This window comes from Mercenaria mercenaria, chromosome 8 (genome assembly GCF_021730395.1).
Source record: "Mercenaria mercenaria strain notata chromosome 8, MADL_Memer_1, whole genome shotgun sequence".
NCBI lineage: Eukaryota > Metazoa > Mollusca > Bivalvia > Venerida > Veneridae > Mercenaria > Mercenaria mercenaria.
In genome coordinates, this window is record NC_069368.1 from 44,190,907 (window position 1) to 44,210,000 (window position 19,094).

Sequence of the window (19,094 nt, forward strand, 5' to 3'; positions counted from 1 at the left end):
GGTGAGCGATATAGGGCCATCATGGCACTCTTGTTCTCCTTTATTTTTGGAATGACTATAGGTCGTGTGTGGTATTAAACGAAATACCAAACTAGTAAAGATCTCGTAAGGTTACATTGACGGATTTTACGCACGAGTGACGTATTAATGTTCGTCTAGAGATGACCAGTAGTACTCGTTAAAGCCTTAATTTTGTTTAATACCAAACATGACTATAGTCATTCCAAAACTAAGGAGTTAATTTTTGTAATTTACTCTCTGCACAATACCTTTTGTTCGGGGAATAAGACTTAATACCTCTTTTCTCTCATTGTTTGTCAATCCTGCCTTAAATCAACACACGGTAGACCTTGTAGTAACAGCAGAGGGATTAACTTTGTCAAGATCCCGAAAATTGACTGCTTCCTATCCAAGATGGTGGCCTTACGAATACGAAGTGGGAAAAAGGTGGTCTCGAGACATGCCCTCCACTTCTTATCGGAATTAAAATAAATTTATTTGTAAGATTTCAAATTATATCTAGAAAATATATATAATTATAAATGCTCAAGGAGTTCCAAAAAGCAAATTCAATGAATTGTTATCCCCTGCTTACAAAAACCACTTATATTTTTGAAATGGCGGTCAGTATGATACCAATGTCTCATTTCTTATTCCAGTTTATATACAATTTTTTATACATTTAAGAACAATGACCATGACCTAATCTGCTCAAAATGCAACCAAAACATTGGTCTACGAAAGCTACTTATTTACCATGTTTGATCTAAGTTCTAACTGAGGTTAATAACAAGTATGTTCTTAACTTTCTCCTTAACTTTGACCAGTTTAATATATAACTATAACTTAAATTTTAGTCTCCATGAAATTACCCTGCCACAATTGATCATTCTTAACTAAATTATTAACAAAAAATCAATTTTCTGTATTTAGTAACAATGGCCTTGACCAATCTACCCTAAATGCAACCAAACTTTTGAAAGCTTCCCATTCCCTAGGCGTTGGCTAATTATCTCATTCCTAATTTAAGTTAATGTGAGAAAACATGCTTTTGTTAACAGTGGCACATACAACTTAGAAACAAAACCGTACATTCGTGCAAGCTTGTTAAATTTTAAGTTTGGTCGAAATACCTTATTCCAAAATAAATTAAGTAAGTAAGCAGAATCAATTTTCAATTTTTCAGTAGCAGCGACCTTGACCTTTACCCCAGTGACCATGCAGAAGAACACATACCTCGGTCTATAAGAAAGTTACATAATTTTGTGCACTGCGCGTGGTCGCAATACCTCATAGCAAAATGGACCAACGCCATTTTGCAAATGAATTCCCAATCTAGTAAACAGTATATATAAGTACTACGGGTCATAACTTTTATGTTCCTCAAGCAAGCAATTTCACTGAAACTTTCAGGGTCACATTTCAAAATAACACTTAATATTATTAGCCTACTATGTTTTTAATTAAAATTCTGTTTATCAAGTCTGGACAAACAGAACGACAAATCAGTTCTTTATACACTATGTAAGTACAAATTGTCATTAGTCTTGTCATCATTTGGCAATAATTAAGACGGAAATTTTTCAATCGCAGTTAACATTTCTATCATGTTTTACTGAAATATTCTAAACCATGTCTTAAGCTCGGCTCTGGTCGGACGGAAAATGGAATGAAACAACATATATGTGCAAAATATATAAATACAAATGTCTGTAAATCTTGTTTTCCTCAAACAATCTGACTGATATTTGCAGGTCCGCATTTGCTTATCGCAACGAACATTCTACTAATTAAGTCTTATAGAAATCATTCAAACCATGTCTGAGATATGACTTGTGATGGACGGAATATTCCCATAATTCCCAAGCCTACAAATTTCAGCTCTTGCCAAATTCAGATGTTAGCAATATGAAACGGTTTTTTTTTCACTAAAGCAGTTTACATTTTTGCCATGCGAAACCACGCAAATATCTATTCGCTCATGTTGGATGTACGCACGCATCGAGTGTATAATACACTGATTAGTGGTTAGGGTTAGGTTTAACCTGGGAAACTTTACAGTGTACATTCAATGCGTGGGTACGTGAAACTCAATGTCATAGCATTGTATTCCTGCGAACCAGACGGATGGTCAGCGCCTTCTGCAGGTGATGACAAAAGGTGGTGGAATAACAAAACTGGTCATGCAGCTTGTGTAACAGGTCTAGTTTTTAGTTGTTTCAACGTATTGACAGACAGACGGATAGCATGAGCAGATAGGTGACGGAGCAAATAAATAACTGGTAAGAGATGACTATAGCTATCAATTCTTATATTCAATATATTTCAAATTCATAAATATAATTATATTGATACAAACATTTAAAGTTGCGAATTAAACAAATTACTGCTGACAAAATGCTCGTTTAAACTGCTACAATTTTAGGAGTACTTATTAAGGGAGGTTGAAATCCGTTAACTTGACTTTGGGTAAACTTTATATAGCCAGATGTAGAAATATGTTCAAATTAGCTCAAATGTTTTATCCTATCTGGAATTATGATGCCTAATATACATAAAGCGCCCACGAATTATTGATCTCCACCACTGTCCATAAACGGAATCAAAACGAACCTGAAACATTATTTTCCCTTTGTCGTGTTGGGCCTATTGCATTAGTTCATTTATAGACTTAGATTATCTGATGAATTAATGACTGGCGAACCTCATTCAATTACAACACCGATCAACTACATGGCCAGTCCATACAGTAAAGGTGTACTAGCAGAAGGGGAGTCGGATAAGAAAAGATTTAATGCAGAACTATTTTAGAGAAATTAGAATTCAACTATGCCTACTTTTTAACGTGAAATTAGCTGGAATACTTTTGCAATAAGACGGCCATGTATGACGGTCCTAAATCGCCCACACGTTTCACAACTCGAACGTACGTTACGAGAACAGCTTTGGTAGAAATCATCATTTTTTAAACGAAAGTGTTTGTCAAATTGCTTTAAAAACTGGCTTGCAGTTTTTCAAAGGGAAAGATTTTAAGATTTTCCAAAGTGACATACAGGGAAAACTAGCTCCTCACTAGGAAGCCAACCAAAATAGTTTATAAAGTGGGTCACCCAAGGAGAAATAATCAAAATTTCAATGTGAATTCACAGTCAATGATAAATAAAACAGTATATATATAGCTACGCATATGCGGCGATGTTGTTCTTACCCCTCTGACCGGTTCTTTACTCATTCGAGAGTATCACGGTTTCGCTACGCGCCTGGTTGTGTAGAGAATTACATCAAAGGGAAACTACCCATACTGACTTACTCTTCACTCAAAACAATAAAAACACTGAGGGACAACAGCTCTTAGAAATTCTTGTTAATATTGATGGAACAGGTATATTCCAGAAGCTACAGAAGATGCGTTTTGATTATTTTTCTTCTAAGTTTTTGTTGTTTTATCGGATATACAAACTGTAAAGTTGTGGGCGGATTTGTTTTGCCGCACGGCGGCGTAGCCCTTGACCCACGAAATTTCAATACGCGGAACCAAACGGAGAGGGATGAAGCGAAGACGCTACACGAGGCTTGTTTGAAAGTTGGAAGGGATGTTAAAGACCTTAAACCAGATATTATATTTCTGAGTACACCACACGGCCTATCTGATTATCGAAATTTCCTGCTGTATAGCAATGCGATGGGGTCAGGTATGCTCCTTTTGTCAATTTAGTTCTAATTCTAATATGAAAAAGGCAAAGCCTCTGAGCGAGCGTAGCTTAAACGGCAAAGAAACTATTCACTGCTTAAAACAATTCCGAGAACCTATTCACTTGAAAAGAAACAAAAATTTAGTGTCATTATACCTGTAACAGCGAATATCATACGTTGCAAAATTTATGGAAAGCCGGTGTCACGGTGACGTCATTACCTGTTTGTGGCGTTCTTATTGCTTTATGCTTTTTTATGATATTCTATCCCATTTTCTGGCCAATGCTTGATCTTTTAAAAGAAAATCATATTTTTTTCTACCAATTGGAAATCTTTTTTGCATTATTTTTGAGTGATGGATAATATTCAGCAATCAAATGAAGTTCTGTATTCACTGCCAACAAAGCATTTCCTGTGAGCACCTGTCGTCTAGGGACACGCACTTTGTAAAATAAAAGCAAAATTGAAATTATTTCCATAACATAACTTTTTTAAAAATAAAGACACCTAATGAACATAGAGATTGTAACTCAAATATAAAATTAAAAAAAAACCAAACAATTTTCCCGACTTTGACGGAAGTAGAACAAAATGGCGGCACCCAAAATGGCGGCGCCCAGACGAGAGGAAAATTTTTCAGCTACATCACTTTGCCCCATTCGGCACACCTTTGTTATATTCGCCTACACATTGCCGTAAGGCGAGCTACGCGCTCGCAATTGCGCTTCGCGCAATTGCTCGCGAGCTACGCTCGCTATTACGATGAAATTTATGATTTTAAACTGTTGGCTGATTATAACAAAATATCTGGGTAACCGTTTTACCCCTTTATGTGTGCAGTAAATTTACAGAAAATTCATCACTAGGTTAAGATGGAGTTTCCTACATAAGTAAATTTCTAAAGTGGACATAAAAAAGTTTGTCTGGACCCGAAAATTCATCATATATGTACTGTAGTGTAGACTCGGACATTTATAATCGCCCACCTTTTATTTTCATATATTTCGTTAAGATTACGTTGAAAATTAAACAATAAAGTATACCACACATGGTTGATTTTAGCCATTTTGATCGAAAATTACCCTCACTAATAAATAGTATATTAGGACAAAGGTGACCAAGAAAATTTCAGTCGTGTATTTTAAATATTATCAAAGTTATCGCAATTACAACAGTGATTGCTTATAAAAGTCTCTGAGTGTATAATCTAATAAAACCAGCAAAAAGGACGATGCACTTTAATCGAATGCATGAACAAGAATAATGGTTTAAACATATATCTATATTTACAAAGTCTTGTCACAGTTGTAGTGGCGATAATATTTGCATTTTATAGTTCTGCATCCAAACGAATATACGCAAAACACCAAGGCAAAGCAACAGTGGGCTATACATATTTTGATACTTAATACAATGTATCATGTGAAACTAAAGACTTCTTTCATCACGGGAGTACCCTGTATTTACCGTTAATGAGACAATTTAGATATGCGAGTTTCTTCCCTTATCTACCCGTTATCTTATCACCAATTATCATTTTGTAGTACACTCTTAAAACAGATATCAGGTCAACAAGGGACAGAAATGGGAGTCCGTAAATTTAATGCAAGAATTGTATTGGATAAAATATTTTCATGATCACCTCAAATATGAACAGAATTAATAACCAGCCACATCAAAAATAGCTATGATGTAATTATAGTCATATAAATTATAATAATAAAAGTTCATTTCAGTTCAACAGTGATATGCGATTGAAAGCATTCAAACTGTGAATTAAAGATATCCAGATAAGAAAATTCTGATTCATCAACAGCTTTTAAAACTCGATTTGTAACATTTAGTGTTAAAATAACATTTTGCTTCAAGGCTTTCTTGATGCGGAGATACCCGGTTATTATAAATGAAAGTTCATTTTTCAGTACAGGCTGTGAAATGGACTAAGGCAGTCTGACATTGTGAAAGCTTTTACTTACAGAATGAATTAACAATTTAAGACACCAGTCACATAATTAAGTACCAAAATTTTAGGTTTATCAGACGCACACGGCATGCAGTTATGTAAACTCGCATTTCTGTGGTCAAAAGTATTCAATAATTCCGAAAAAGTCAACGTTTTAGGACAGATTTTTAGGATAGAAATAAGATGATTTAATTAAACATCTAGTTCATTTTCTTTCATTTCTTTTCGTCATGAAGTTTTTTCTTTTTATAGCTGACCCTTATACAGGCGCGGATACCTGCTGTGTTTACAGAAGTATTATGGTATGATCATACGGACAGCTACTGTACTAACACTTTGCTATTATCAGAAACACATTACACGCTTATATATACTAAACAAAACAGCCAGCCTGCTATATGCTATTTTATTTTAAAATCAATATTACTGTAATATTAAAATTTATTTTAAATTAAAAAATATCAAGTTAAAAGATGTAATTTTATTCATTCTACCAAACCACATTTTTAACAGTCACAATACGAATTTGGTAAGTTTGTTCATTATACATGTACCATGTCAGCCATGTTCACATTTAAACTTAGAATAGTTTGGCAACTTGACTATTATTTGTTCGACTGCTTCGTAAACATAATAATTAAAATTAAGCTCTCGAATTATGTGTCAATAGTATGTTTTATATACTTCCAGTAGTGCTAAATTAATGTATCAGTCAATTATATCATATAGCAATCTTGTAATACATATGATAACAGTAAAATAATACAGTTGTATGTTCATATAGCTGTGCTTTTGTTATGCACAGATCCTATTCTGATAACAACGGCGAAAACAATGTAAAAACTGTTAAGAATTCTGATTTTGTTTATAATTTCTATACTGAATCTCAAACGTTATAAATGGAACAACTGATAGGTATTAGACCTTCCTGGTTATACTATTTTTACTTCGCACATACTAATATCTCATTTATTTCATTTTTACAAAAATGCAACCGATATATTCTAAGTCAGTCAAGTTTACAAAAGTCTATTTGTTTGGGACCGTCTCGGTAGCCTAGTAGCTTTCTCGCTTGGCGCTCAGCATTACGAGGAGAGTGTTCGGTGTCAGTATAATGTGACTGGGTGGGGTATCATGCCACGTGTCTACGGCGTGATATTCCAGTGAGGCAGCACTATAAAGTTCGGCATTGTGCTCACTGCTACAAGTAGACCGTCGTTTATATGACTGAAAAAGTGTTGAAAAAGACGTTAAACCCGAACACACACACACAAACACACGCACACACACACACCTTGTTTGGTATTTCATACAATGTGCAAACTTTACAACATGCTATGTTTGATATTTAATACAATGTATGAACTTAACGACAGACTGTGTGTTTCATATTTGATACAATGTATGAACATTAAAACAAGCTATGTATCTGATATTTAATACAATGTATGAACTTAACGACAGACTGTGTGTTTCATATTTGATACAATGTATGAACATTAAAACAAGCTATGTATCTGATATTTAATACAATGTATGAACTTAACGACAGACTGTGTGTTTCATATTTGATACAATGTATGAACATTAAAACAAGCTATGTATCTGATATTCAATACAATGTATGAACTTAACAATAGGCTGTGTGTTTCATATTTGATACAATGTATGAACGTAACAACATACTATGTGTCAATATATAAACTTTACAATAGGCTATGGTGATGCGGATGATTGCCTGGTCCTGCCTTGTCGGTACAACCTAAGCGTCGAGTTTGAAACCCAGATAGCTTCTATGGTTACTAAATTGTTTGGGTACAGCAGGAATGTGTCTTTGTTAACCGCCTTCGGACCAGAAGGAAATGAAAATTCTATTTCATTAAGGTATGTACGTGTTTACGAATAAATTTATTCGGAGCCTTTAAGCTGTATATCGAAAATATTTATAATAGTATTTATTTCAACTCGTCAAAGCTTGGCGTAAATTCATCCAACACCTGCCGCCATACTTTGTGAAAAGAATGATGAACTGCACCTGTTATATTGAGTTATGTACTTATGAGTTACTTTAAACTTTAGCATAGATAAATATGTTAATTCTATTTTAGATGGGGAGAAGTAATTCCACTACTTTTTGTTGGAAATATGTCAATATCGAAAATTGTTATTCTATCACAGCCAACGAGACGGTACACTGATAGTGTACATATGATACCCGAGCTTATCCAGTTAGGTGAGACAAGTAGAAGTTTAGGATATTTCAAGATACGTAAGCAGAAGCGGAGTAACATACTGAATAACGGAATTCACAGACGCGTATCAAACCTTTCTCTCCGCCATCTCAACTAACAAATCGAGCAAATTCAAAGTGCATTAACTGTTTTGATACTTTTTTGCAAACTAGAGCACTAATGGAAGCTTAAATTGTAATTTCGTTTTGTTTCTTTTCACTGTCCTACAAAGTGTATAATATTTTTCTGATAGAGTTGCCCGCATTGGTAACCGCTGGCGAATATGCATATGTTTTGATATACACACATACACCCTACTTACATGCACTGCTGTCGTTCTCAATTTTAGATTGTCATTATGACAATTACACTTAGCAGCCAGACTGATCTTTTGTACTGTGGTCATCAGTTTCCATCAGCAATTTGTATGCTTACCAAAAGGTTATAGTGGAAACAGTATCTGACATATGTTATTGCAGGCAATGATCTGTTCAGACTTCTCGACGAGTCCCCACAAAGGATAGCTGTGATAATAAGCTCCGATCTCGCGCACACACATAAAGCTGATGGACCATATGGATATTCAAATGCCTCTCAGCCTTTCGATGATGTAGGTGTCTACCTCGATATAAACACTTTAACCCTTAGCCTGCTATATTTCTATAATGGACTAGTCCATCTTTCAATTTGGACAGTACCACTTTTACTCAAAGGGGTTTTCACTAAAATTTATGGACTGAATAGTAACAGTGCAGACCAGATCTAGACTGCACGGATTGTGATGCTGATCTGGCTGCACTGGTCGGCCAATGGTCAAACCACTTGCCGCCATGCAGGCTACGTGATTAAATCATTACGTTTATTTTAATCCTTTAGTAACAGTAAACTGAATATGGCAAAAGAGCCGTAGTATCAAGATAACACTGATGACTAAAAAATAAAAGATGCGCTAAAATCCATAAAATTTGTTTCAATTTTATTTCATCAGCTTTATATGTGATTACAAGGTTCGAAACTATTTTACTACTTTAAAGAGTAGATCAGAATTTTACAAAAATATAGTATCAGGTTGACCTTGCCTTGATAGAAGCATATTAATATACGTTATAGTAACAATTTGTTTAACGAAGCAAACTAACTCATTTACATTTATCGTTTAAGGCTGTCGGCAAATGGGCTAGCACATTGGATTTTAACTTTCTTGTCAAAGCTGGAACACTTGTTGATCGGGCTCTTTCTTGTGGTTACACCGGTCTAGTGATGCTTCATGGGATGTTGTCGCATCTGGATGTGTCGTCATGGACATCAACGGTATACGCAAATCTGCATCCAAGTTACTATGGAATGATGGCTGCCAGTTTTCATCGCAATGACATTTTACAATAATAAATAAATTCATGTCCTTTATTATAAACGTTCTTTGCTCTTATTCATCTCCAGAAAATACCAATACGTTTTGAATCTTTCACACTTGTCCATCAAAGTTTGATATAGATGGTTCGCCTTCTCATCATTTCAATTCAGTAGTTCTCAGATTTGTTGTTCTCTTCCTGGCACTTTTCCAAAGTAAATACATACGCCATAATGTTTGATTTTATGTAAGATATTCATTTTAGGTGCTATGGTAGGTTTGGTTTGTACCCTTGCTCCTTTATTAACCTTAGCGGGAAAAACAGTTCATTTGATGGAGGAAGCGCTTCCCATGACATCCAGAACCAACCTGGTATAAACAATATTTAAGGAATCATTTACAGTGTCTTAAAGAATAATTTAATACTAAATACTTAACTGATTCCACTATAATAATATTATGTAAGTGAGACAAGGTACTGTGACAAGTTTTCTCTTTTATACATATTGTTGGGATAGATCTTTTGCTTAACCTGAGCAGTAAACCATCAATTTCTACATTACATGTATCAGCCTGAAAACGAAGCCGGAACCATAGACTCGCCAACCCTCTAACTTTCGTCCCGTCTGTGTTAGAAAAATACAACGATATAGTCCATTACAGACTCGTCAAACTGCTGTAGTCATGGATCTAGTACCCAAATAAATAGGAAATGCGTAATTTCTGTATTTACAGAGGAAAAAGTAAATACCTTCACATTTCTCTGGCTCTGGATTTTCCGGTTCTAATTTATAGCTTGTATCTACTTCGCCAGTCATATAGAGCTCTAGATAATGGTAGTCATTAGCTAGATCTACACCATTCGCAACTGTGGAGAAACAGACATTCGTCAAGCGGAGACCAGTCTCTTCAAGCGTTTCTCGTATCGCACATTCTTCCCATGATTCCCTGAAAATGAAGATATATGTTGTGCGACCTCCTTAGGCATTTACTGCTTACAAAAAACACATATATTCGTTTTCAAGATAGCACTGTGTCTCCTTATTCAAGGAATTAAGCTGAAATAGCTTAAACAGAGTAAAGGTACATTATTTCTGAACATAAATAATATATATTTTAAGTACCCATGCAAACCAAAACGCAAACCCAATTTTCAAATTTAGAATGAAATGTTATGTCTCATTCCTTACTGAAGTTACAAACAAATGTATTTTCCTATTTTTAGTAACACTGTTAAAGACTGACCAAACAACCCAAAATGCAACTGAATTTCAGTCTTAAGCCTCCGTAAAAGCTACCAAATATAACTAATTTCTGTAGTAATTTCTCATTCCTTACTAAATAATTGATTGAAAACCACGTTTCTATATTTATTAACAATGACATTAACTAACAAGAGGGCCAAGATGGCCCTAAGTCGCTCACCTGAGTAACACACAATAACAATGTAAACATGTTTTACCTAGTGATTTCATGGGAGACAAATATTCTGACCAGTTTTCGTTAAGATTAGACCAGAAAACATGGCCTGTTGTGTTGAGCTTATTCTTTGATTTGACCTGGTGACCTAGTTTTTGGCCCTACATGACCCAGATAAAAATTCATCCGATATTTCATGCACACAAACATGCTGACCAAGTTTCATGCACATCAAATGAATAAGCTTTTCCTTTGATTTGACCGGGTGACCTAGTTTTTGACCCCATATGACCCAGTTTCGAACTTAGCCTAGGAATCATCAAAATAAACATTCTGACCAAGTTTCAAGAATATAGGGTCATAAATGGGGCCTCAAGAGTGTTAACAAGCTTTTCTTTTGATTTGACCGGGTGACCTAGTTTTTGATTCCATATGACCCAGTTTCGAACTTAGCCTAGGAATCATCAAGATCAACATTCTGACCAAGTTTCATGAATATAAATTTGGCCTCAAGAGTGTTAACAAGTTTTTCCTTTGATTTGACTTGGTGACCCAGTTTTTGACCCCATATGACCCAGTTTCGAATCTGGCCTAGAAATCATCAAGATAAACATTCTGACCAAGTTTCAAGAAGATAGGGTCATAAATGTGGCCTCTAGGTTGTTAACAAGCTTTTCCTTTGATTTGACCTGATGACCTAGTTTTTGACCCGACATGACCCAGTTTCGATCCAGGCCTAGAAATCACGAAGATAATCATTCTATGCAAGTTTGTATCAAATCAAAGCATAAATGAAACCTCTATATGGCTGTAAGGGCCAAACTAGAAAATTTTGCCCCTTTCAGGGACAGTAACTCCAGAACTCATGACGGAATCTACCCGGTTTTCGAAAGGAACCGAGATCTTATTGTGACTTAAGTTGTATGTAAGTGTGGTTAAAATCAAATATAAAATGTCACTTCTATCGCGTTCACAAGGTAAAAATTAACAAACTTTGGCTCTTTCAGGGGTCAACTAGGGGCCGTAACTCCGGAAACAATGATTGGATCTGACAGATTCATCACGGAATCCAAGATTTATTGTTGTTGAAGATATTTTGCAAGTTTGTTTCAAATCAAACCATAAATGTAGTCTCTATATGGCTGCAAAAGCCAAAATAGCAAATTTTTGCCCTGTAAGGGGCCATAACTCTGGAACCTATGATGGGATCTGACCAGTTTTCAAAAGAACCGAGATATTACGCCAATACAAGTTGTGTGCAAGTTTGATTCAAGTTGATTGCAAAATGTGGTCTCTATCGTGTTCACAAGCCAAAAATAGCAAATTTTGGCCCTTTAAGGGGCCAAACTCTGGAACCCATGATGGGATCTGGCCAGTTTTCGAAGGGAACTGAGATATTATGCCAATACAAGTTGTGTGCAAGTTTGACTAAAATTGATTGCAAAATGTGGTCTCTATCGTGTTCGGACGGACGGAAGATGGACAAAATACGATCACAAAAACCCACCCTGTCACTAGGTGACAAAACAATGATACTGGTATCTATGAAAACTATGAATTTCATAAGGTGTGCTCTTCTTGTCTCATTCCTAACTTTGGATATTGTGAGAAAACCATTTTTAGCTCCCCAGAGAACAAAGTGTTTAAGGTGAGCTATTGTGAACGGTCATTGTCCGGCGTCCGTCGTGCGTCAACATTTGCCTTGTGAACACTCTAAAGGCCACATTTGTAATCCAATCTTTATGAAACTTGGTCAGAATGTTAGTCTTGATGATTTCTAGGTCAAGTTCGACTCTTGGTCATGTGGGGTCAAAAACTAGGTCAGTAGGTCAGATCAAAGGAAAAGCTTGTGAACATTCTAGAGACCACATTTTTAACCCAATATTTATGAAACTTGGTCAGAATGTTAGCCTTGATGATTTCTAGGTCAAGTTCAAAACTGGGTCATGTGGGGTCAAATCAAAGGAAAAGCTTGCGAACACTCTAGAGACCACATTTTTTACCCAATCTTTATGAAACTTGGTCAGAATGTTAGACTTAATGATTTCTAGTTCAAATTCGAAACTGGGTCATATGGGGTCAAAAACTAGGTCAGTAGGTCAGATCAAAGGAAAACCTTGCGAACACTCTAGAGACCACATTTTTGACCAACTCGTTATCAAACTTGGTCAGAATGTTATTCTTGATGATCTATAGGTCAAGTTCGAAACTGGGTTACGTTGAATCAAAAAACTAGGTCAGTAGGTCAGATCAAAGGAAAAGCTTGTGAACACACTAGAGACCACATTTAAGATCCAGTCTTTATGAAACTTGGTCAGAATGTTATTCTTGGTGTTCTCTAGGTCAAGCATTGAAACCGGGTCATGTGGGTCAAAAACTAGTCAGTAGTCAGATCAAAGGAATAGCTTGTGAACACTCTAAGACCATATTTTGACCAATCTTTATGAAACTTGTTCAGAATGTTATTCTTGACGATCTCTAGGTCAGAATGAATCTGGGTCAGTTGATCAAAAAACTAGGTCAGTAGGTCAGATCAAATGGAAAAGCTTGTGAACACTCTAGAGACCACATTTATGATCCAGTCTTTATGAAACTTGTCAGAAGTTTTCTTGATGTTTCTAGGTCAAGATTGAAATGGGTCATGTGGGTTCAAAAACTAGGTCATTTGTCAAATCAAAGGAAAAGCTTGTGAACACTTAGAGGCCACAGTTGTAACTCAATCTTTATGAAACTGGTCAGAATGTTGTCTTAATCTTCTAGGTCAAGTATGAATTGGGCCATGTGAGTCAAAAATCTAGGTCACTACGGCCAGATCAATGGAAAAGCTTTAACACTCTAGAGGCCACATTTGTTGACTCATTGATGAATTAGAAAGTTTGTTTTGATGAATCTTAGGTCAAGTTCGAATTGTGGTCATGTGGGTTCAAAAACTAGGTCATCGGTCAAATCAAAGGAAAAGCTTGTGAAACTTCTAGAGGTCCGCAGTGTAACCAATCTTTATAAACCTGGTCAGAATGTTCGTCTTAATCATTTCTAGGTCAAGTTTGAATTTGGGCCATGTGGGTTCAAAATCTAGGTCACTACGCCAGATCATAGGAAAATCTTTTCAACACTCTAGAGGCCACAATTTAGGTTTGAAACTCATGAGAATTAGAATGTTTGTTTTGATAATCTATAGGTCAAGTTCGAACCTGTGTCATGTGGGGTCAAAAACTAGGTCACCCGGTCAAATCAAAGGAAAAGCTTGTGAATACTCTAGAGGCCGCAGATGTAACCAAATCTTTATGAAATTTAGTCAGAATGCTTGTGGTGATGATCTTTAGGTCAAGTTCGACTCTTGGTCATGTGGGGTCAAAAACTAGGTCAGTAGGCCAGATCAACTCTGGTGAGCGATATATAGGGCCATCATGGCCCTCTTGTTTTTATATATTTTAAGTAACAATGATCCAGAGCCTGTAGCATTTTAATTTTGGCCGTATTGGGCAACCTGTGAGATTCCATTTTTTTTTTCTGTTTTAACCAAAAAACCCAAAATAAAAATAAAAAAAACCTGGCCCATTGAAAGCTTCATAAATTCCAAATTTGGTCGCAATAGCTTTTTCTGCCAACCGGTATGAACAACTTTCTATTAATAGCGACCTTGACTTGGACCGAAGTGACCAAAATATATACCTTAGTCTCAAAGAAAGCTACATGTGTAAAAATGTACTAAACTTGGTCGCAATATCCCATAGAAAAATGAACCTATGTCATTTGCAAAGAAGTAACCTATATACTAAACATATAAGTTCTAAGGGCTATAACTCAAGCGTTCCTCAAGCCATTTCACCTTTTCATTTCGTTAAGAATACGTTTGCCGTCTGCATAAAATATGTTTAATTCCACAGCGTTTACACACGTAACAGACTGCATACAAGACAAGGAAATGCTCGACACAATACATAAATTTTGTTCCCAGAACAGATTTTTCCTCAAAACAACACTGAATACCTATTTAAGTAAATGATAAGCTTAACACAAACATGATGGTTGATATCTTTAATTGCACAGACGACTTCAATGTCATGTTATATACAATATTTTTTGATAATGTCCACATATGTACCTTGTTTACAGTGCATGTTTGCATTTCTTGTTTCCTGTTTATATTAATACACTTAAACCATCAACAAACTGACCACATTCGCAGCTCTAGCTCTTTGCTTTCAATCAATTAGAAGTTTATCTTTATCTTTGCTTATCAATCAATTAGAAGTTTCACATTCATTTCCCGTATTATGTAGTATTACTAGTTTGAAATGGATTAAATCCTTGTTTTCTGAAGACCCTGAGTGGACAGAACAGCAACTCCAGTGGTGGTAATTTTTCCCATTCATGCCAGCTCCAACCTAAAAAAAATAAAGTTTGAAGTAAGCTTATTTTTCGAAACCTTAAACAGACCTGTATCGTATATTCCTTTCAAACTGGAATAAAAGCATGTATATGCTTTGTATCCATAAAACATGTATAAATCGGCAATTATACATCTTTTAACTATATGCATATACATGTATGTTCTCTGATAAAAACTTATATGCCTTGGATCCACTTTTCATTCTTAGCAAATCACTTTGACTTTCATGTGCTTGCTTGGATCATGAAAATATTTACCTTCACATTTATCTGCTTCCAAATTTTCTGGTTCCTGTTTACTGTCTGACTCCCCTCTCATAAACACTGTGATATAGTGATAGTCTTTGTCCACTTCAACTGCATTTACAGCCGTATAATACTCTACGTTGTGCAGTGTAAGTCCTGTTTCCTCCTGGACCTCACGCACAGCACAGTCAACCCAGCTTTCTCTGAAAGCAAATAACAAGACTTGCATTCTTTTCTGCGGGAGAAAAACAGTTTTCAAGGACAATCAGGTCTATGTAATAAATAGGTTGATGGTGCATGTACAGCATTACATTAACATCGGCATATTAAAAATTCAAGATAAGATTTTTAGCGTAAATTTAAAGATAACATTATTCTAATTTTTAAAAACAAAAAAGACAACGGTGTACGAAACAAACCTGGTCAAGTTAATCAATTTCCGTCCCTAATTTATCTCGATCATTACTCTGTTAGACACTTTGGCATACGTATAAAGTTTCCTGACGTAGTGTCCAGATAAAATCGACATGCTTGCGTAAGAAATAAAGTATATCCCCCTGTTCCGGGACTTTTATAGTGGTGAAGTCCACGGTGCTAAAATGAGAAGACAGCACTGCATGTTCCATTGTTTACTTTTAAATCATTCATTTCGGATACAATAATTCCAAATGATTTGTTTATCTCTTTCATTCTGGTTTGATTCAGTTGTTTTAAATTATACAATGAAATATTAATAATACGAGAAAAAGTGAACGACAAAAACGAAACTGTTGCAGGCCGTGTTCTTGGACGGTATTGGAAATGCATGCCAGGACACGTGTTGCAATCATAATATAATTTGATATTTCTAAATTACTCAAGCTATTAAAAATGAACTGCTTTAGGTTCTGTCTAGGGCATAATTTATCTATGAATATCGGGCACTATTATGGACAGCCGAAGCCACCTAAAAGCAACATTAGAAACAATCTACATCGTGCCTGACTTTTAAAACGCAATGCTTTAATTGAATCATCAATAAAATGCGTATGAAACAAAGCTATGTACAATCTCTGACCACTTTGAATTTCAAAATCAAATGCTGTTTTAACCAAAGCAAAGTTGGAGATGTTTCAGTTCGACGGTCATTCAATGCAGACTGAAGCAAAAATATAAAGTGATGTGCGATTATTTTTTCTACAAATCTGATTCAGTCCCGAATAATTCTGAGATTTAAACAAAGCTATGAATATTTTGCTAAATTTGCTAAAATAAGAGCTACTTAATTGGAGGAAAATTTATTCAAAATGATGCATAACTTGATTCAGTTTGATACATTGCCTTACAATGCATTGTAAGTTGAAACAAAGCAGTCTGTAATGTAGAATAAAGCGAAACTAACCAGCATTAGAAGACGCGCGTTTTCAATGAATTCAAGCCTGTTCGAGTAACTCCGCTGGAACCAAGCAAAAGTGAACTGCTGATTGCAAACAAGTCTGATTAATATAAAGGTTTTTGGAACGTGGCATTCCCTGTTTGATATTTATCCTTGTTTTTGTGAGTTATGTCAAGTAGATAACGTTGTGCACTTCGTTTGCATTAAGACATTGTTCCAGAAACTCACTACTGTGATTCAAAAATTGGCATTTCAAAATATATCACGACTTGAATAAAACGGTACTGAAATAAAGGGACACTTACGGGGTTGATTGTTTTTCTATAGCGTTTGTTTCACTTTATTCCACATCGTAGTTTGTTTTGTTAGCCCACCATCATCAGATGGTGGGCTATTAAAATCACTCTGCGTCCGTGGTCCGTCCGTCCGTCATTCCGTCCGTCCGTCCGTCCGTTAACAATTTCTCGTTATCGCATCTCCTCAGAAACTACTGGGGGGATTTTGACCAAACTTTGTCAGAATGATGTATTGATACCCTAGTTGAGTCCCCCTGAAAATCAGACTGGTTCAACAATTTATGAGTGAGTAATGGCCCTTTGTTTATTTCTATAATTTATATAGATTTATATAGGGAAAAACTTTGAAAACCATCTTGTCCAAAACCACATAGCCTAGGGCTTTGATATTTGGTATGAAGCATCATCTAGTGGTCCTCTACCAAGATGATTCAATTTATTTCTCTGGGGTCAAATATGGCCCCGCCCTGGGGGTCACATGGTTTATATAGACTTATATAGGGAAAAACTTTGAATAACCTCTTGTCCAAAACCACAGGGCCTAGGGCTTTGATATTTTGTATGTGACATCATCTAGTGGTCTTCAACTAAGATTGTTCAAATTATAGCCCTAGGGTCAAATATGGCCCCGCCCTGGGGGTCATATGGTTTACATAGACTTATATAGGGAAAAACTTTGAAAATCTTCTTGTAATGTAGCATCATCTAGTGGTTCTCTACCAAGTTTGTTCAAATTATTCTCCTAGGGTTAAATATGGCCCCGCCCCGGGGGTCACATGGTTCATATAGACTTATATAGGGAAAAGCTTTTAAAATGTTCTTGTCAGTAACTACAACATTCAAACTTGGACCACATGTATATTTTTGAGTGGCAAGATGAACCTTGACATGAGTTGACCTTGATTTTGACCTAGTGACCTACTTTCACATTTCTGTAGCTACAGCCTTCAAATTTGGACCACATGCATAATTTCGTGCACTGGAAAAAACTTTGACCTTTATTTTGACCTAGTGACCTACTTTCACATTTTTTGAAGGTACAGGCATCGAATTTGGACCATATGCATAGTTTCGTGTTTCAAAATGAAATTTGACATTGATTTTGACCTAGTGACCTTCTTTAACATTTCTCAAGCTACAGCCTTCAAATTTGGACTACATGCATAGTTTTGTGTACCGAAAAAAACTTTGACCTTGACATTGACCTAGTGACCTACTTTCACATTTTTGAAGGTACAGGCTTCAAATTTGGACCACATGCATAGTTTTGTATTCTGAAATAAAATTTGACCTTGATTTTGACCTAGTGACCTACTTTTACATTTCTCAAGCTACAGCCTTTAAATTTGGACCACTTGCATAGTTTTGTGTACTGAAATGACCTTTGACCTTTACATTGACCTAGTGACCTACTTTCACATTTCTAAGATACAGGCTTCAAATTTGGACCACATGCATAGTTTTGTATTCCGAAATAAAATTTGACCTTGATTTTGACCTAGTGACCTACTTCTACATTTCTCAAGCTACAGCCTTCAAATTTGGACCACATGCATAGTTTTGTGTACCGAAACAAACTTTGACTTTTACATTGACCTAGTGACCTACTTTCACATTTTTGAAGGTACAGGCTTCAAATTTGGACCACATGCATAGTTTTGTATTCCGAAGTAAAATTTGACCTTGATTTTGACCTAGTGACCTACTGTTACATTTCTCAAGCTACAGCCTTCAAATTTGGACCACTTGCATAGTTTTGTGTACTGAAATGAACTTTGACCTTAAGATTGACATAGTGACCTACTTTCACATTTCTGTAGCTACAGGCTTCAAATTTAGGACCACATGCATAGTTTTGTGTACGGAAACAAACTTTGACCTTGACATTGACCTAGTGACCTACTTTCACATTTTTGAAGGTACAGGATTCACATTTGGACCACATGCATAGATTTGTGTTTTGTACGGAAATGAAATTTGACCTTGAGCTAGTCAATAAGTCTTGAAATTTGGAACACTCAAAAATGGCACATTGGTGGGCGCCAAGATCACTCTGTGATCTCTTGTTTCAACTGACAATCAATTATCAGACAATGTATGAAGGTGAATCAAGTAATGCACTGTTTTC

The 19,094-nt window shown here is 35.8% G+C and overlaps 2 protein-coding genes across 3 annotated transcripts in view; one reads left to right on the top strand and one right to left on the bottom strand.

Moving 5' to 3' along the window:
• Nucleotides 1–2,854: 2,854 nt before the first annotated feature.
• Nucleotides 2,855–9,273, top strand: LOC123566472 (protein CA_C1420-like). 2 transcript variants are annotated; one of them, XM_045360607.2, is made up of 6 exons: nt 2,855–3,692; nt 5,909–5,950; nt 7,372–7,540; nt 7,765–7,889; nt 8,367–8,497; nt 9,049–9,273. In XM_045360607.2, exons 1-6 carry the CDS (start codon nt 3,374–3,376, stop codon nt 9,271–9,273), a joined length of 1,011 nt encoding a protein of 336 aa, XP_045216542.2. In that variant the 5' UTR covers nt 2,855–3,373. The 2 variants fall into 2 exon arrangements, with proteins under 2 accessions (XP_045216542.2, XP_045216543.2); XM_045360608.2 differs by lacking the exon at nt 5,909–5,950 and having other exon boundaries at nt 2,872–3,692.
• LOC123565386 (nucleotide triphosphate diphosphatase NUDT15-like) overlaps nt 8,847–19,094 on the bottom strand; it is an 11,011-nt gene continuing 763 nt past the window's right edge. The window contains exons 2-6 of the mRNA XM_053549128.1: nt 15,308–15,498; nt 14,947–15,045; nt 14,572–14,647; nt 9,990–10,186; nt 8,847–9,607 (exon numbers count right to left, since the gene is read on the bottom strand). Of these exons, the coding sequence (XP_053405103.1) occupies nt 9,507–9,607; nt 9,990–10,186; nt 14,572–14,647; nt 14,947–15,045; nt 15,308–15,498 (664 nt within the window). The 3' untranslated portion in view covers nt 8,847–9,506. The remainder of the gene's footprint in view (nt 9,608–9,989; nt 10,187–14,571; nt 14,648–14,946; nt 15,046–15,307; nt 15,499–19,094) is intronic.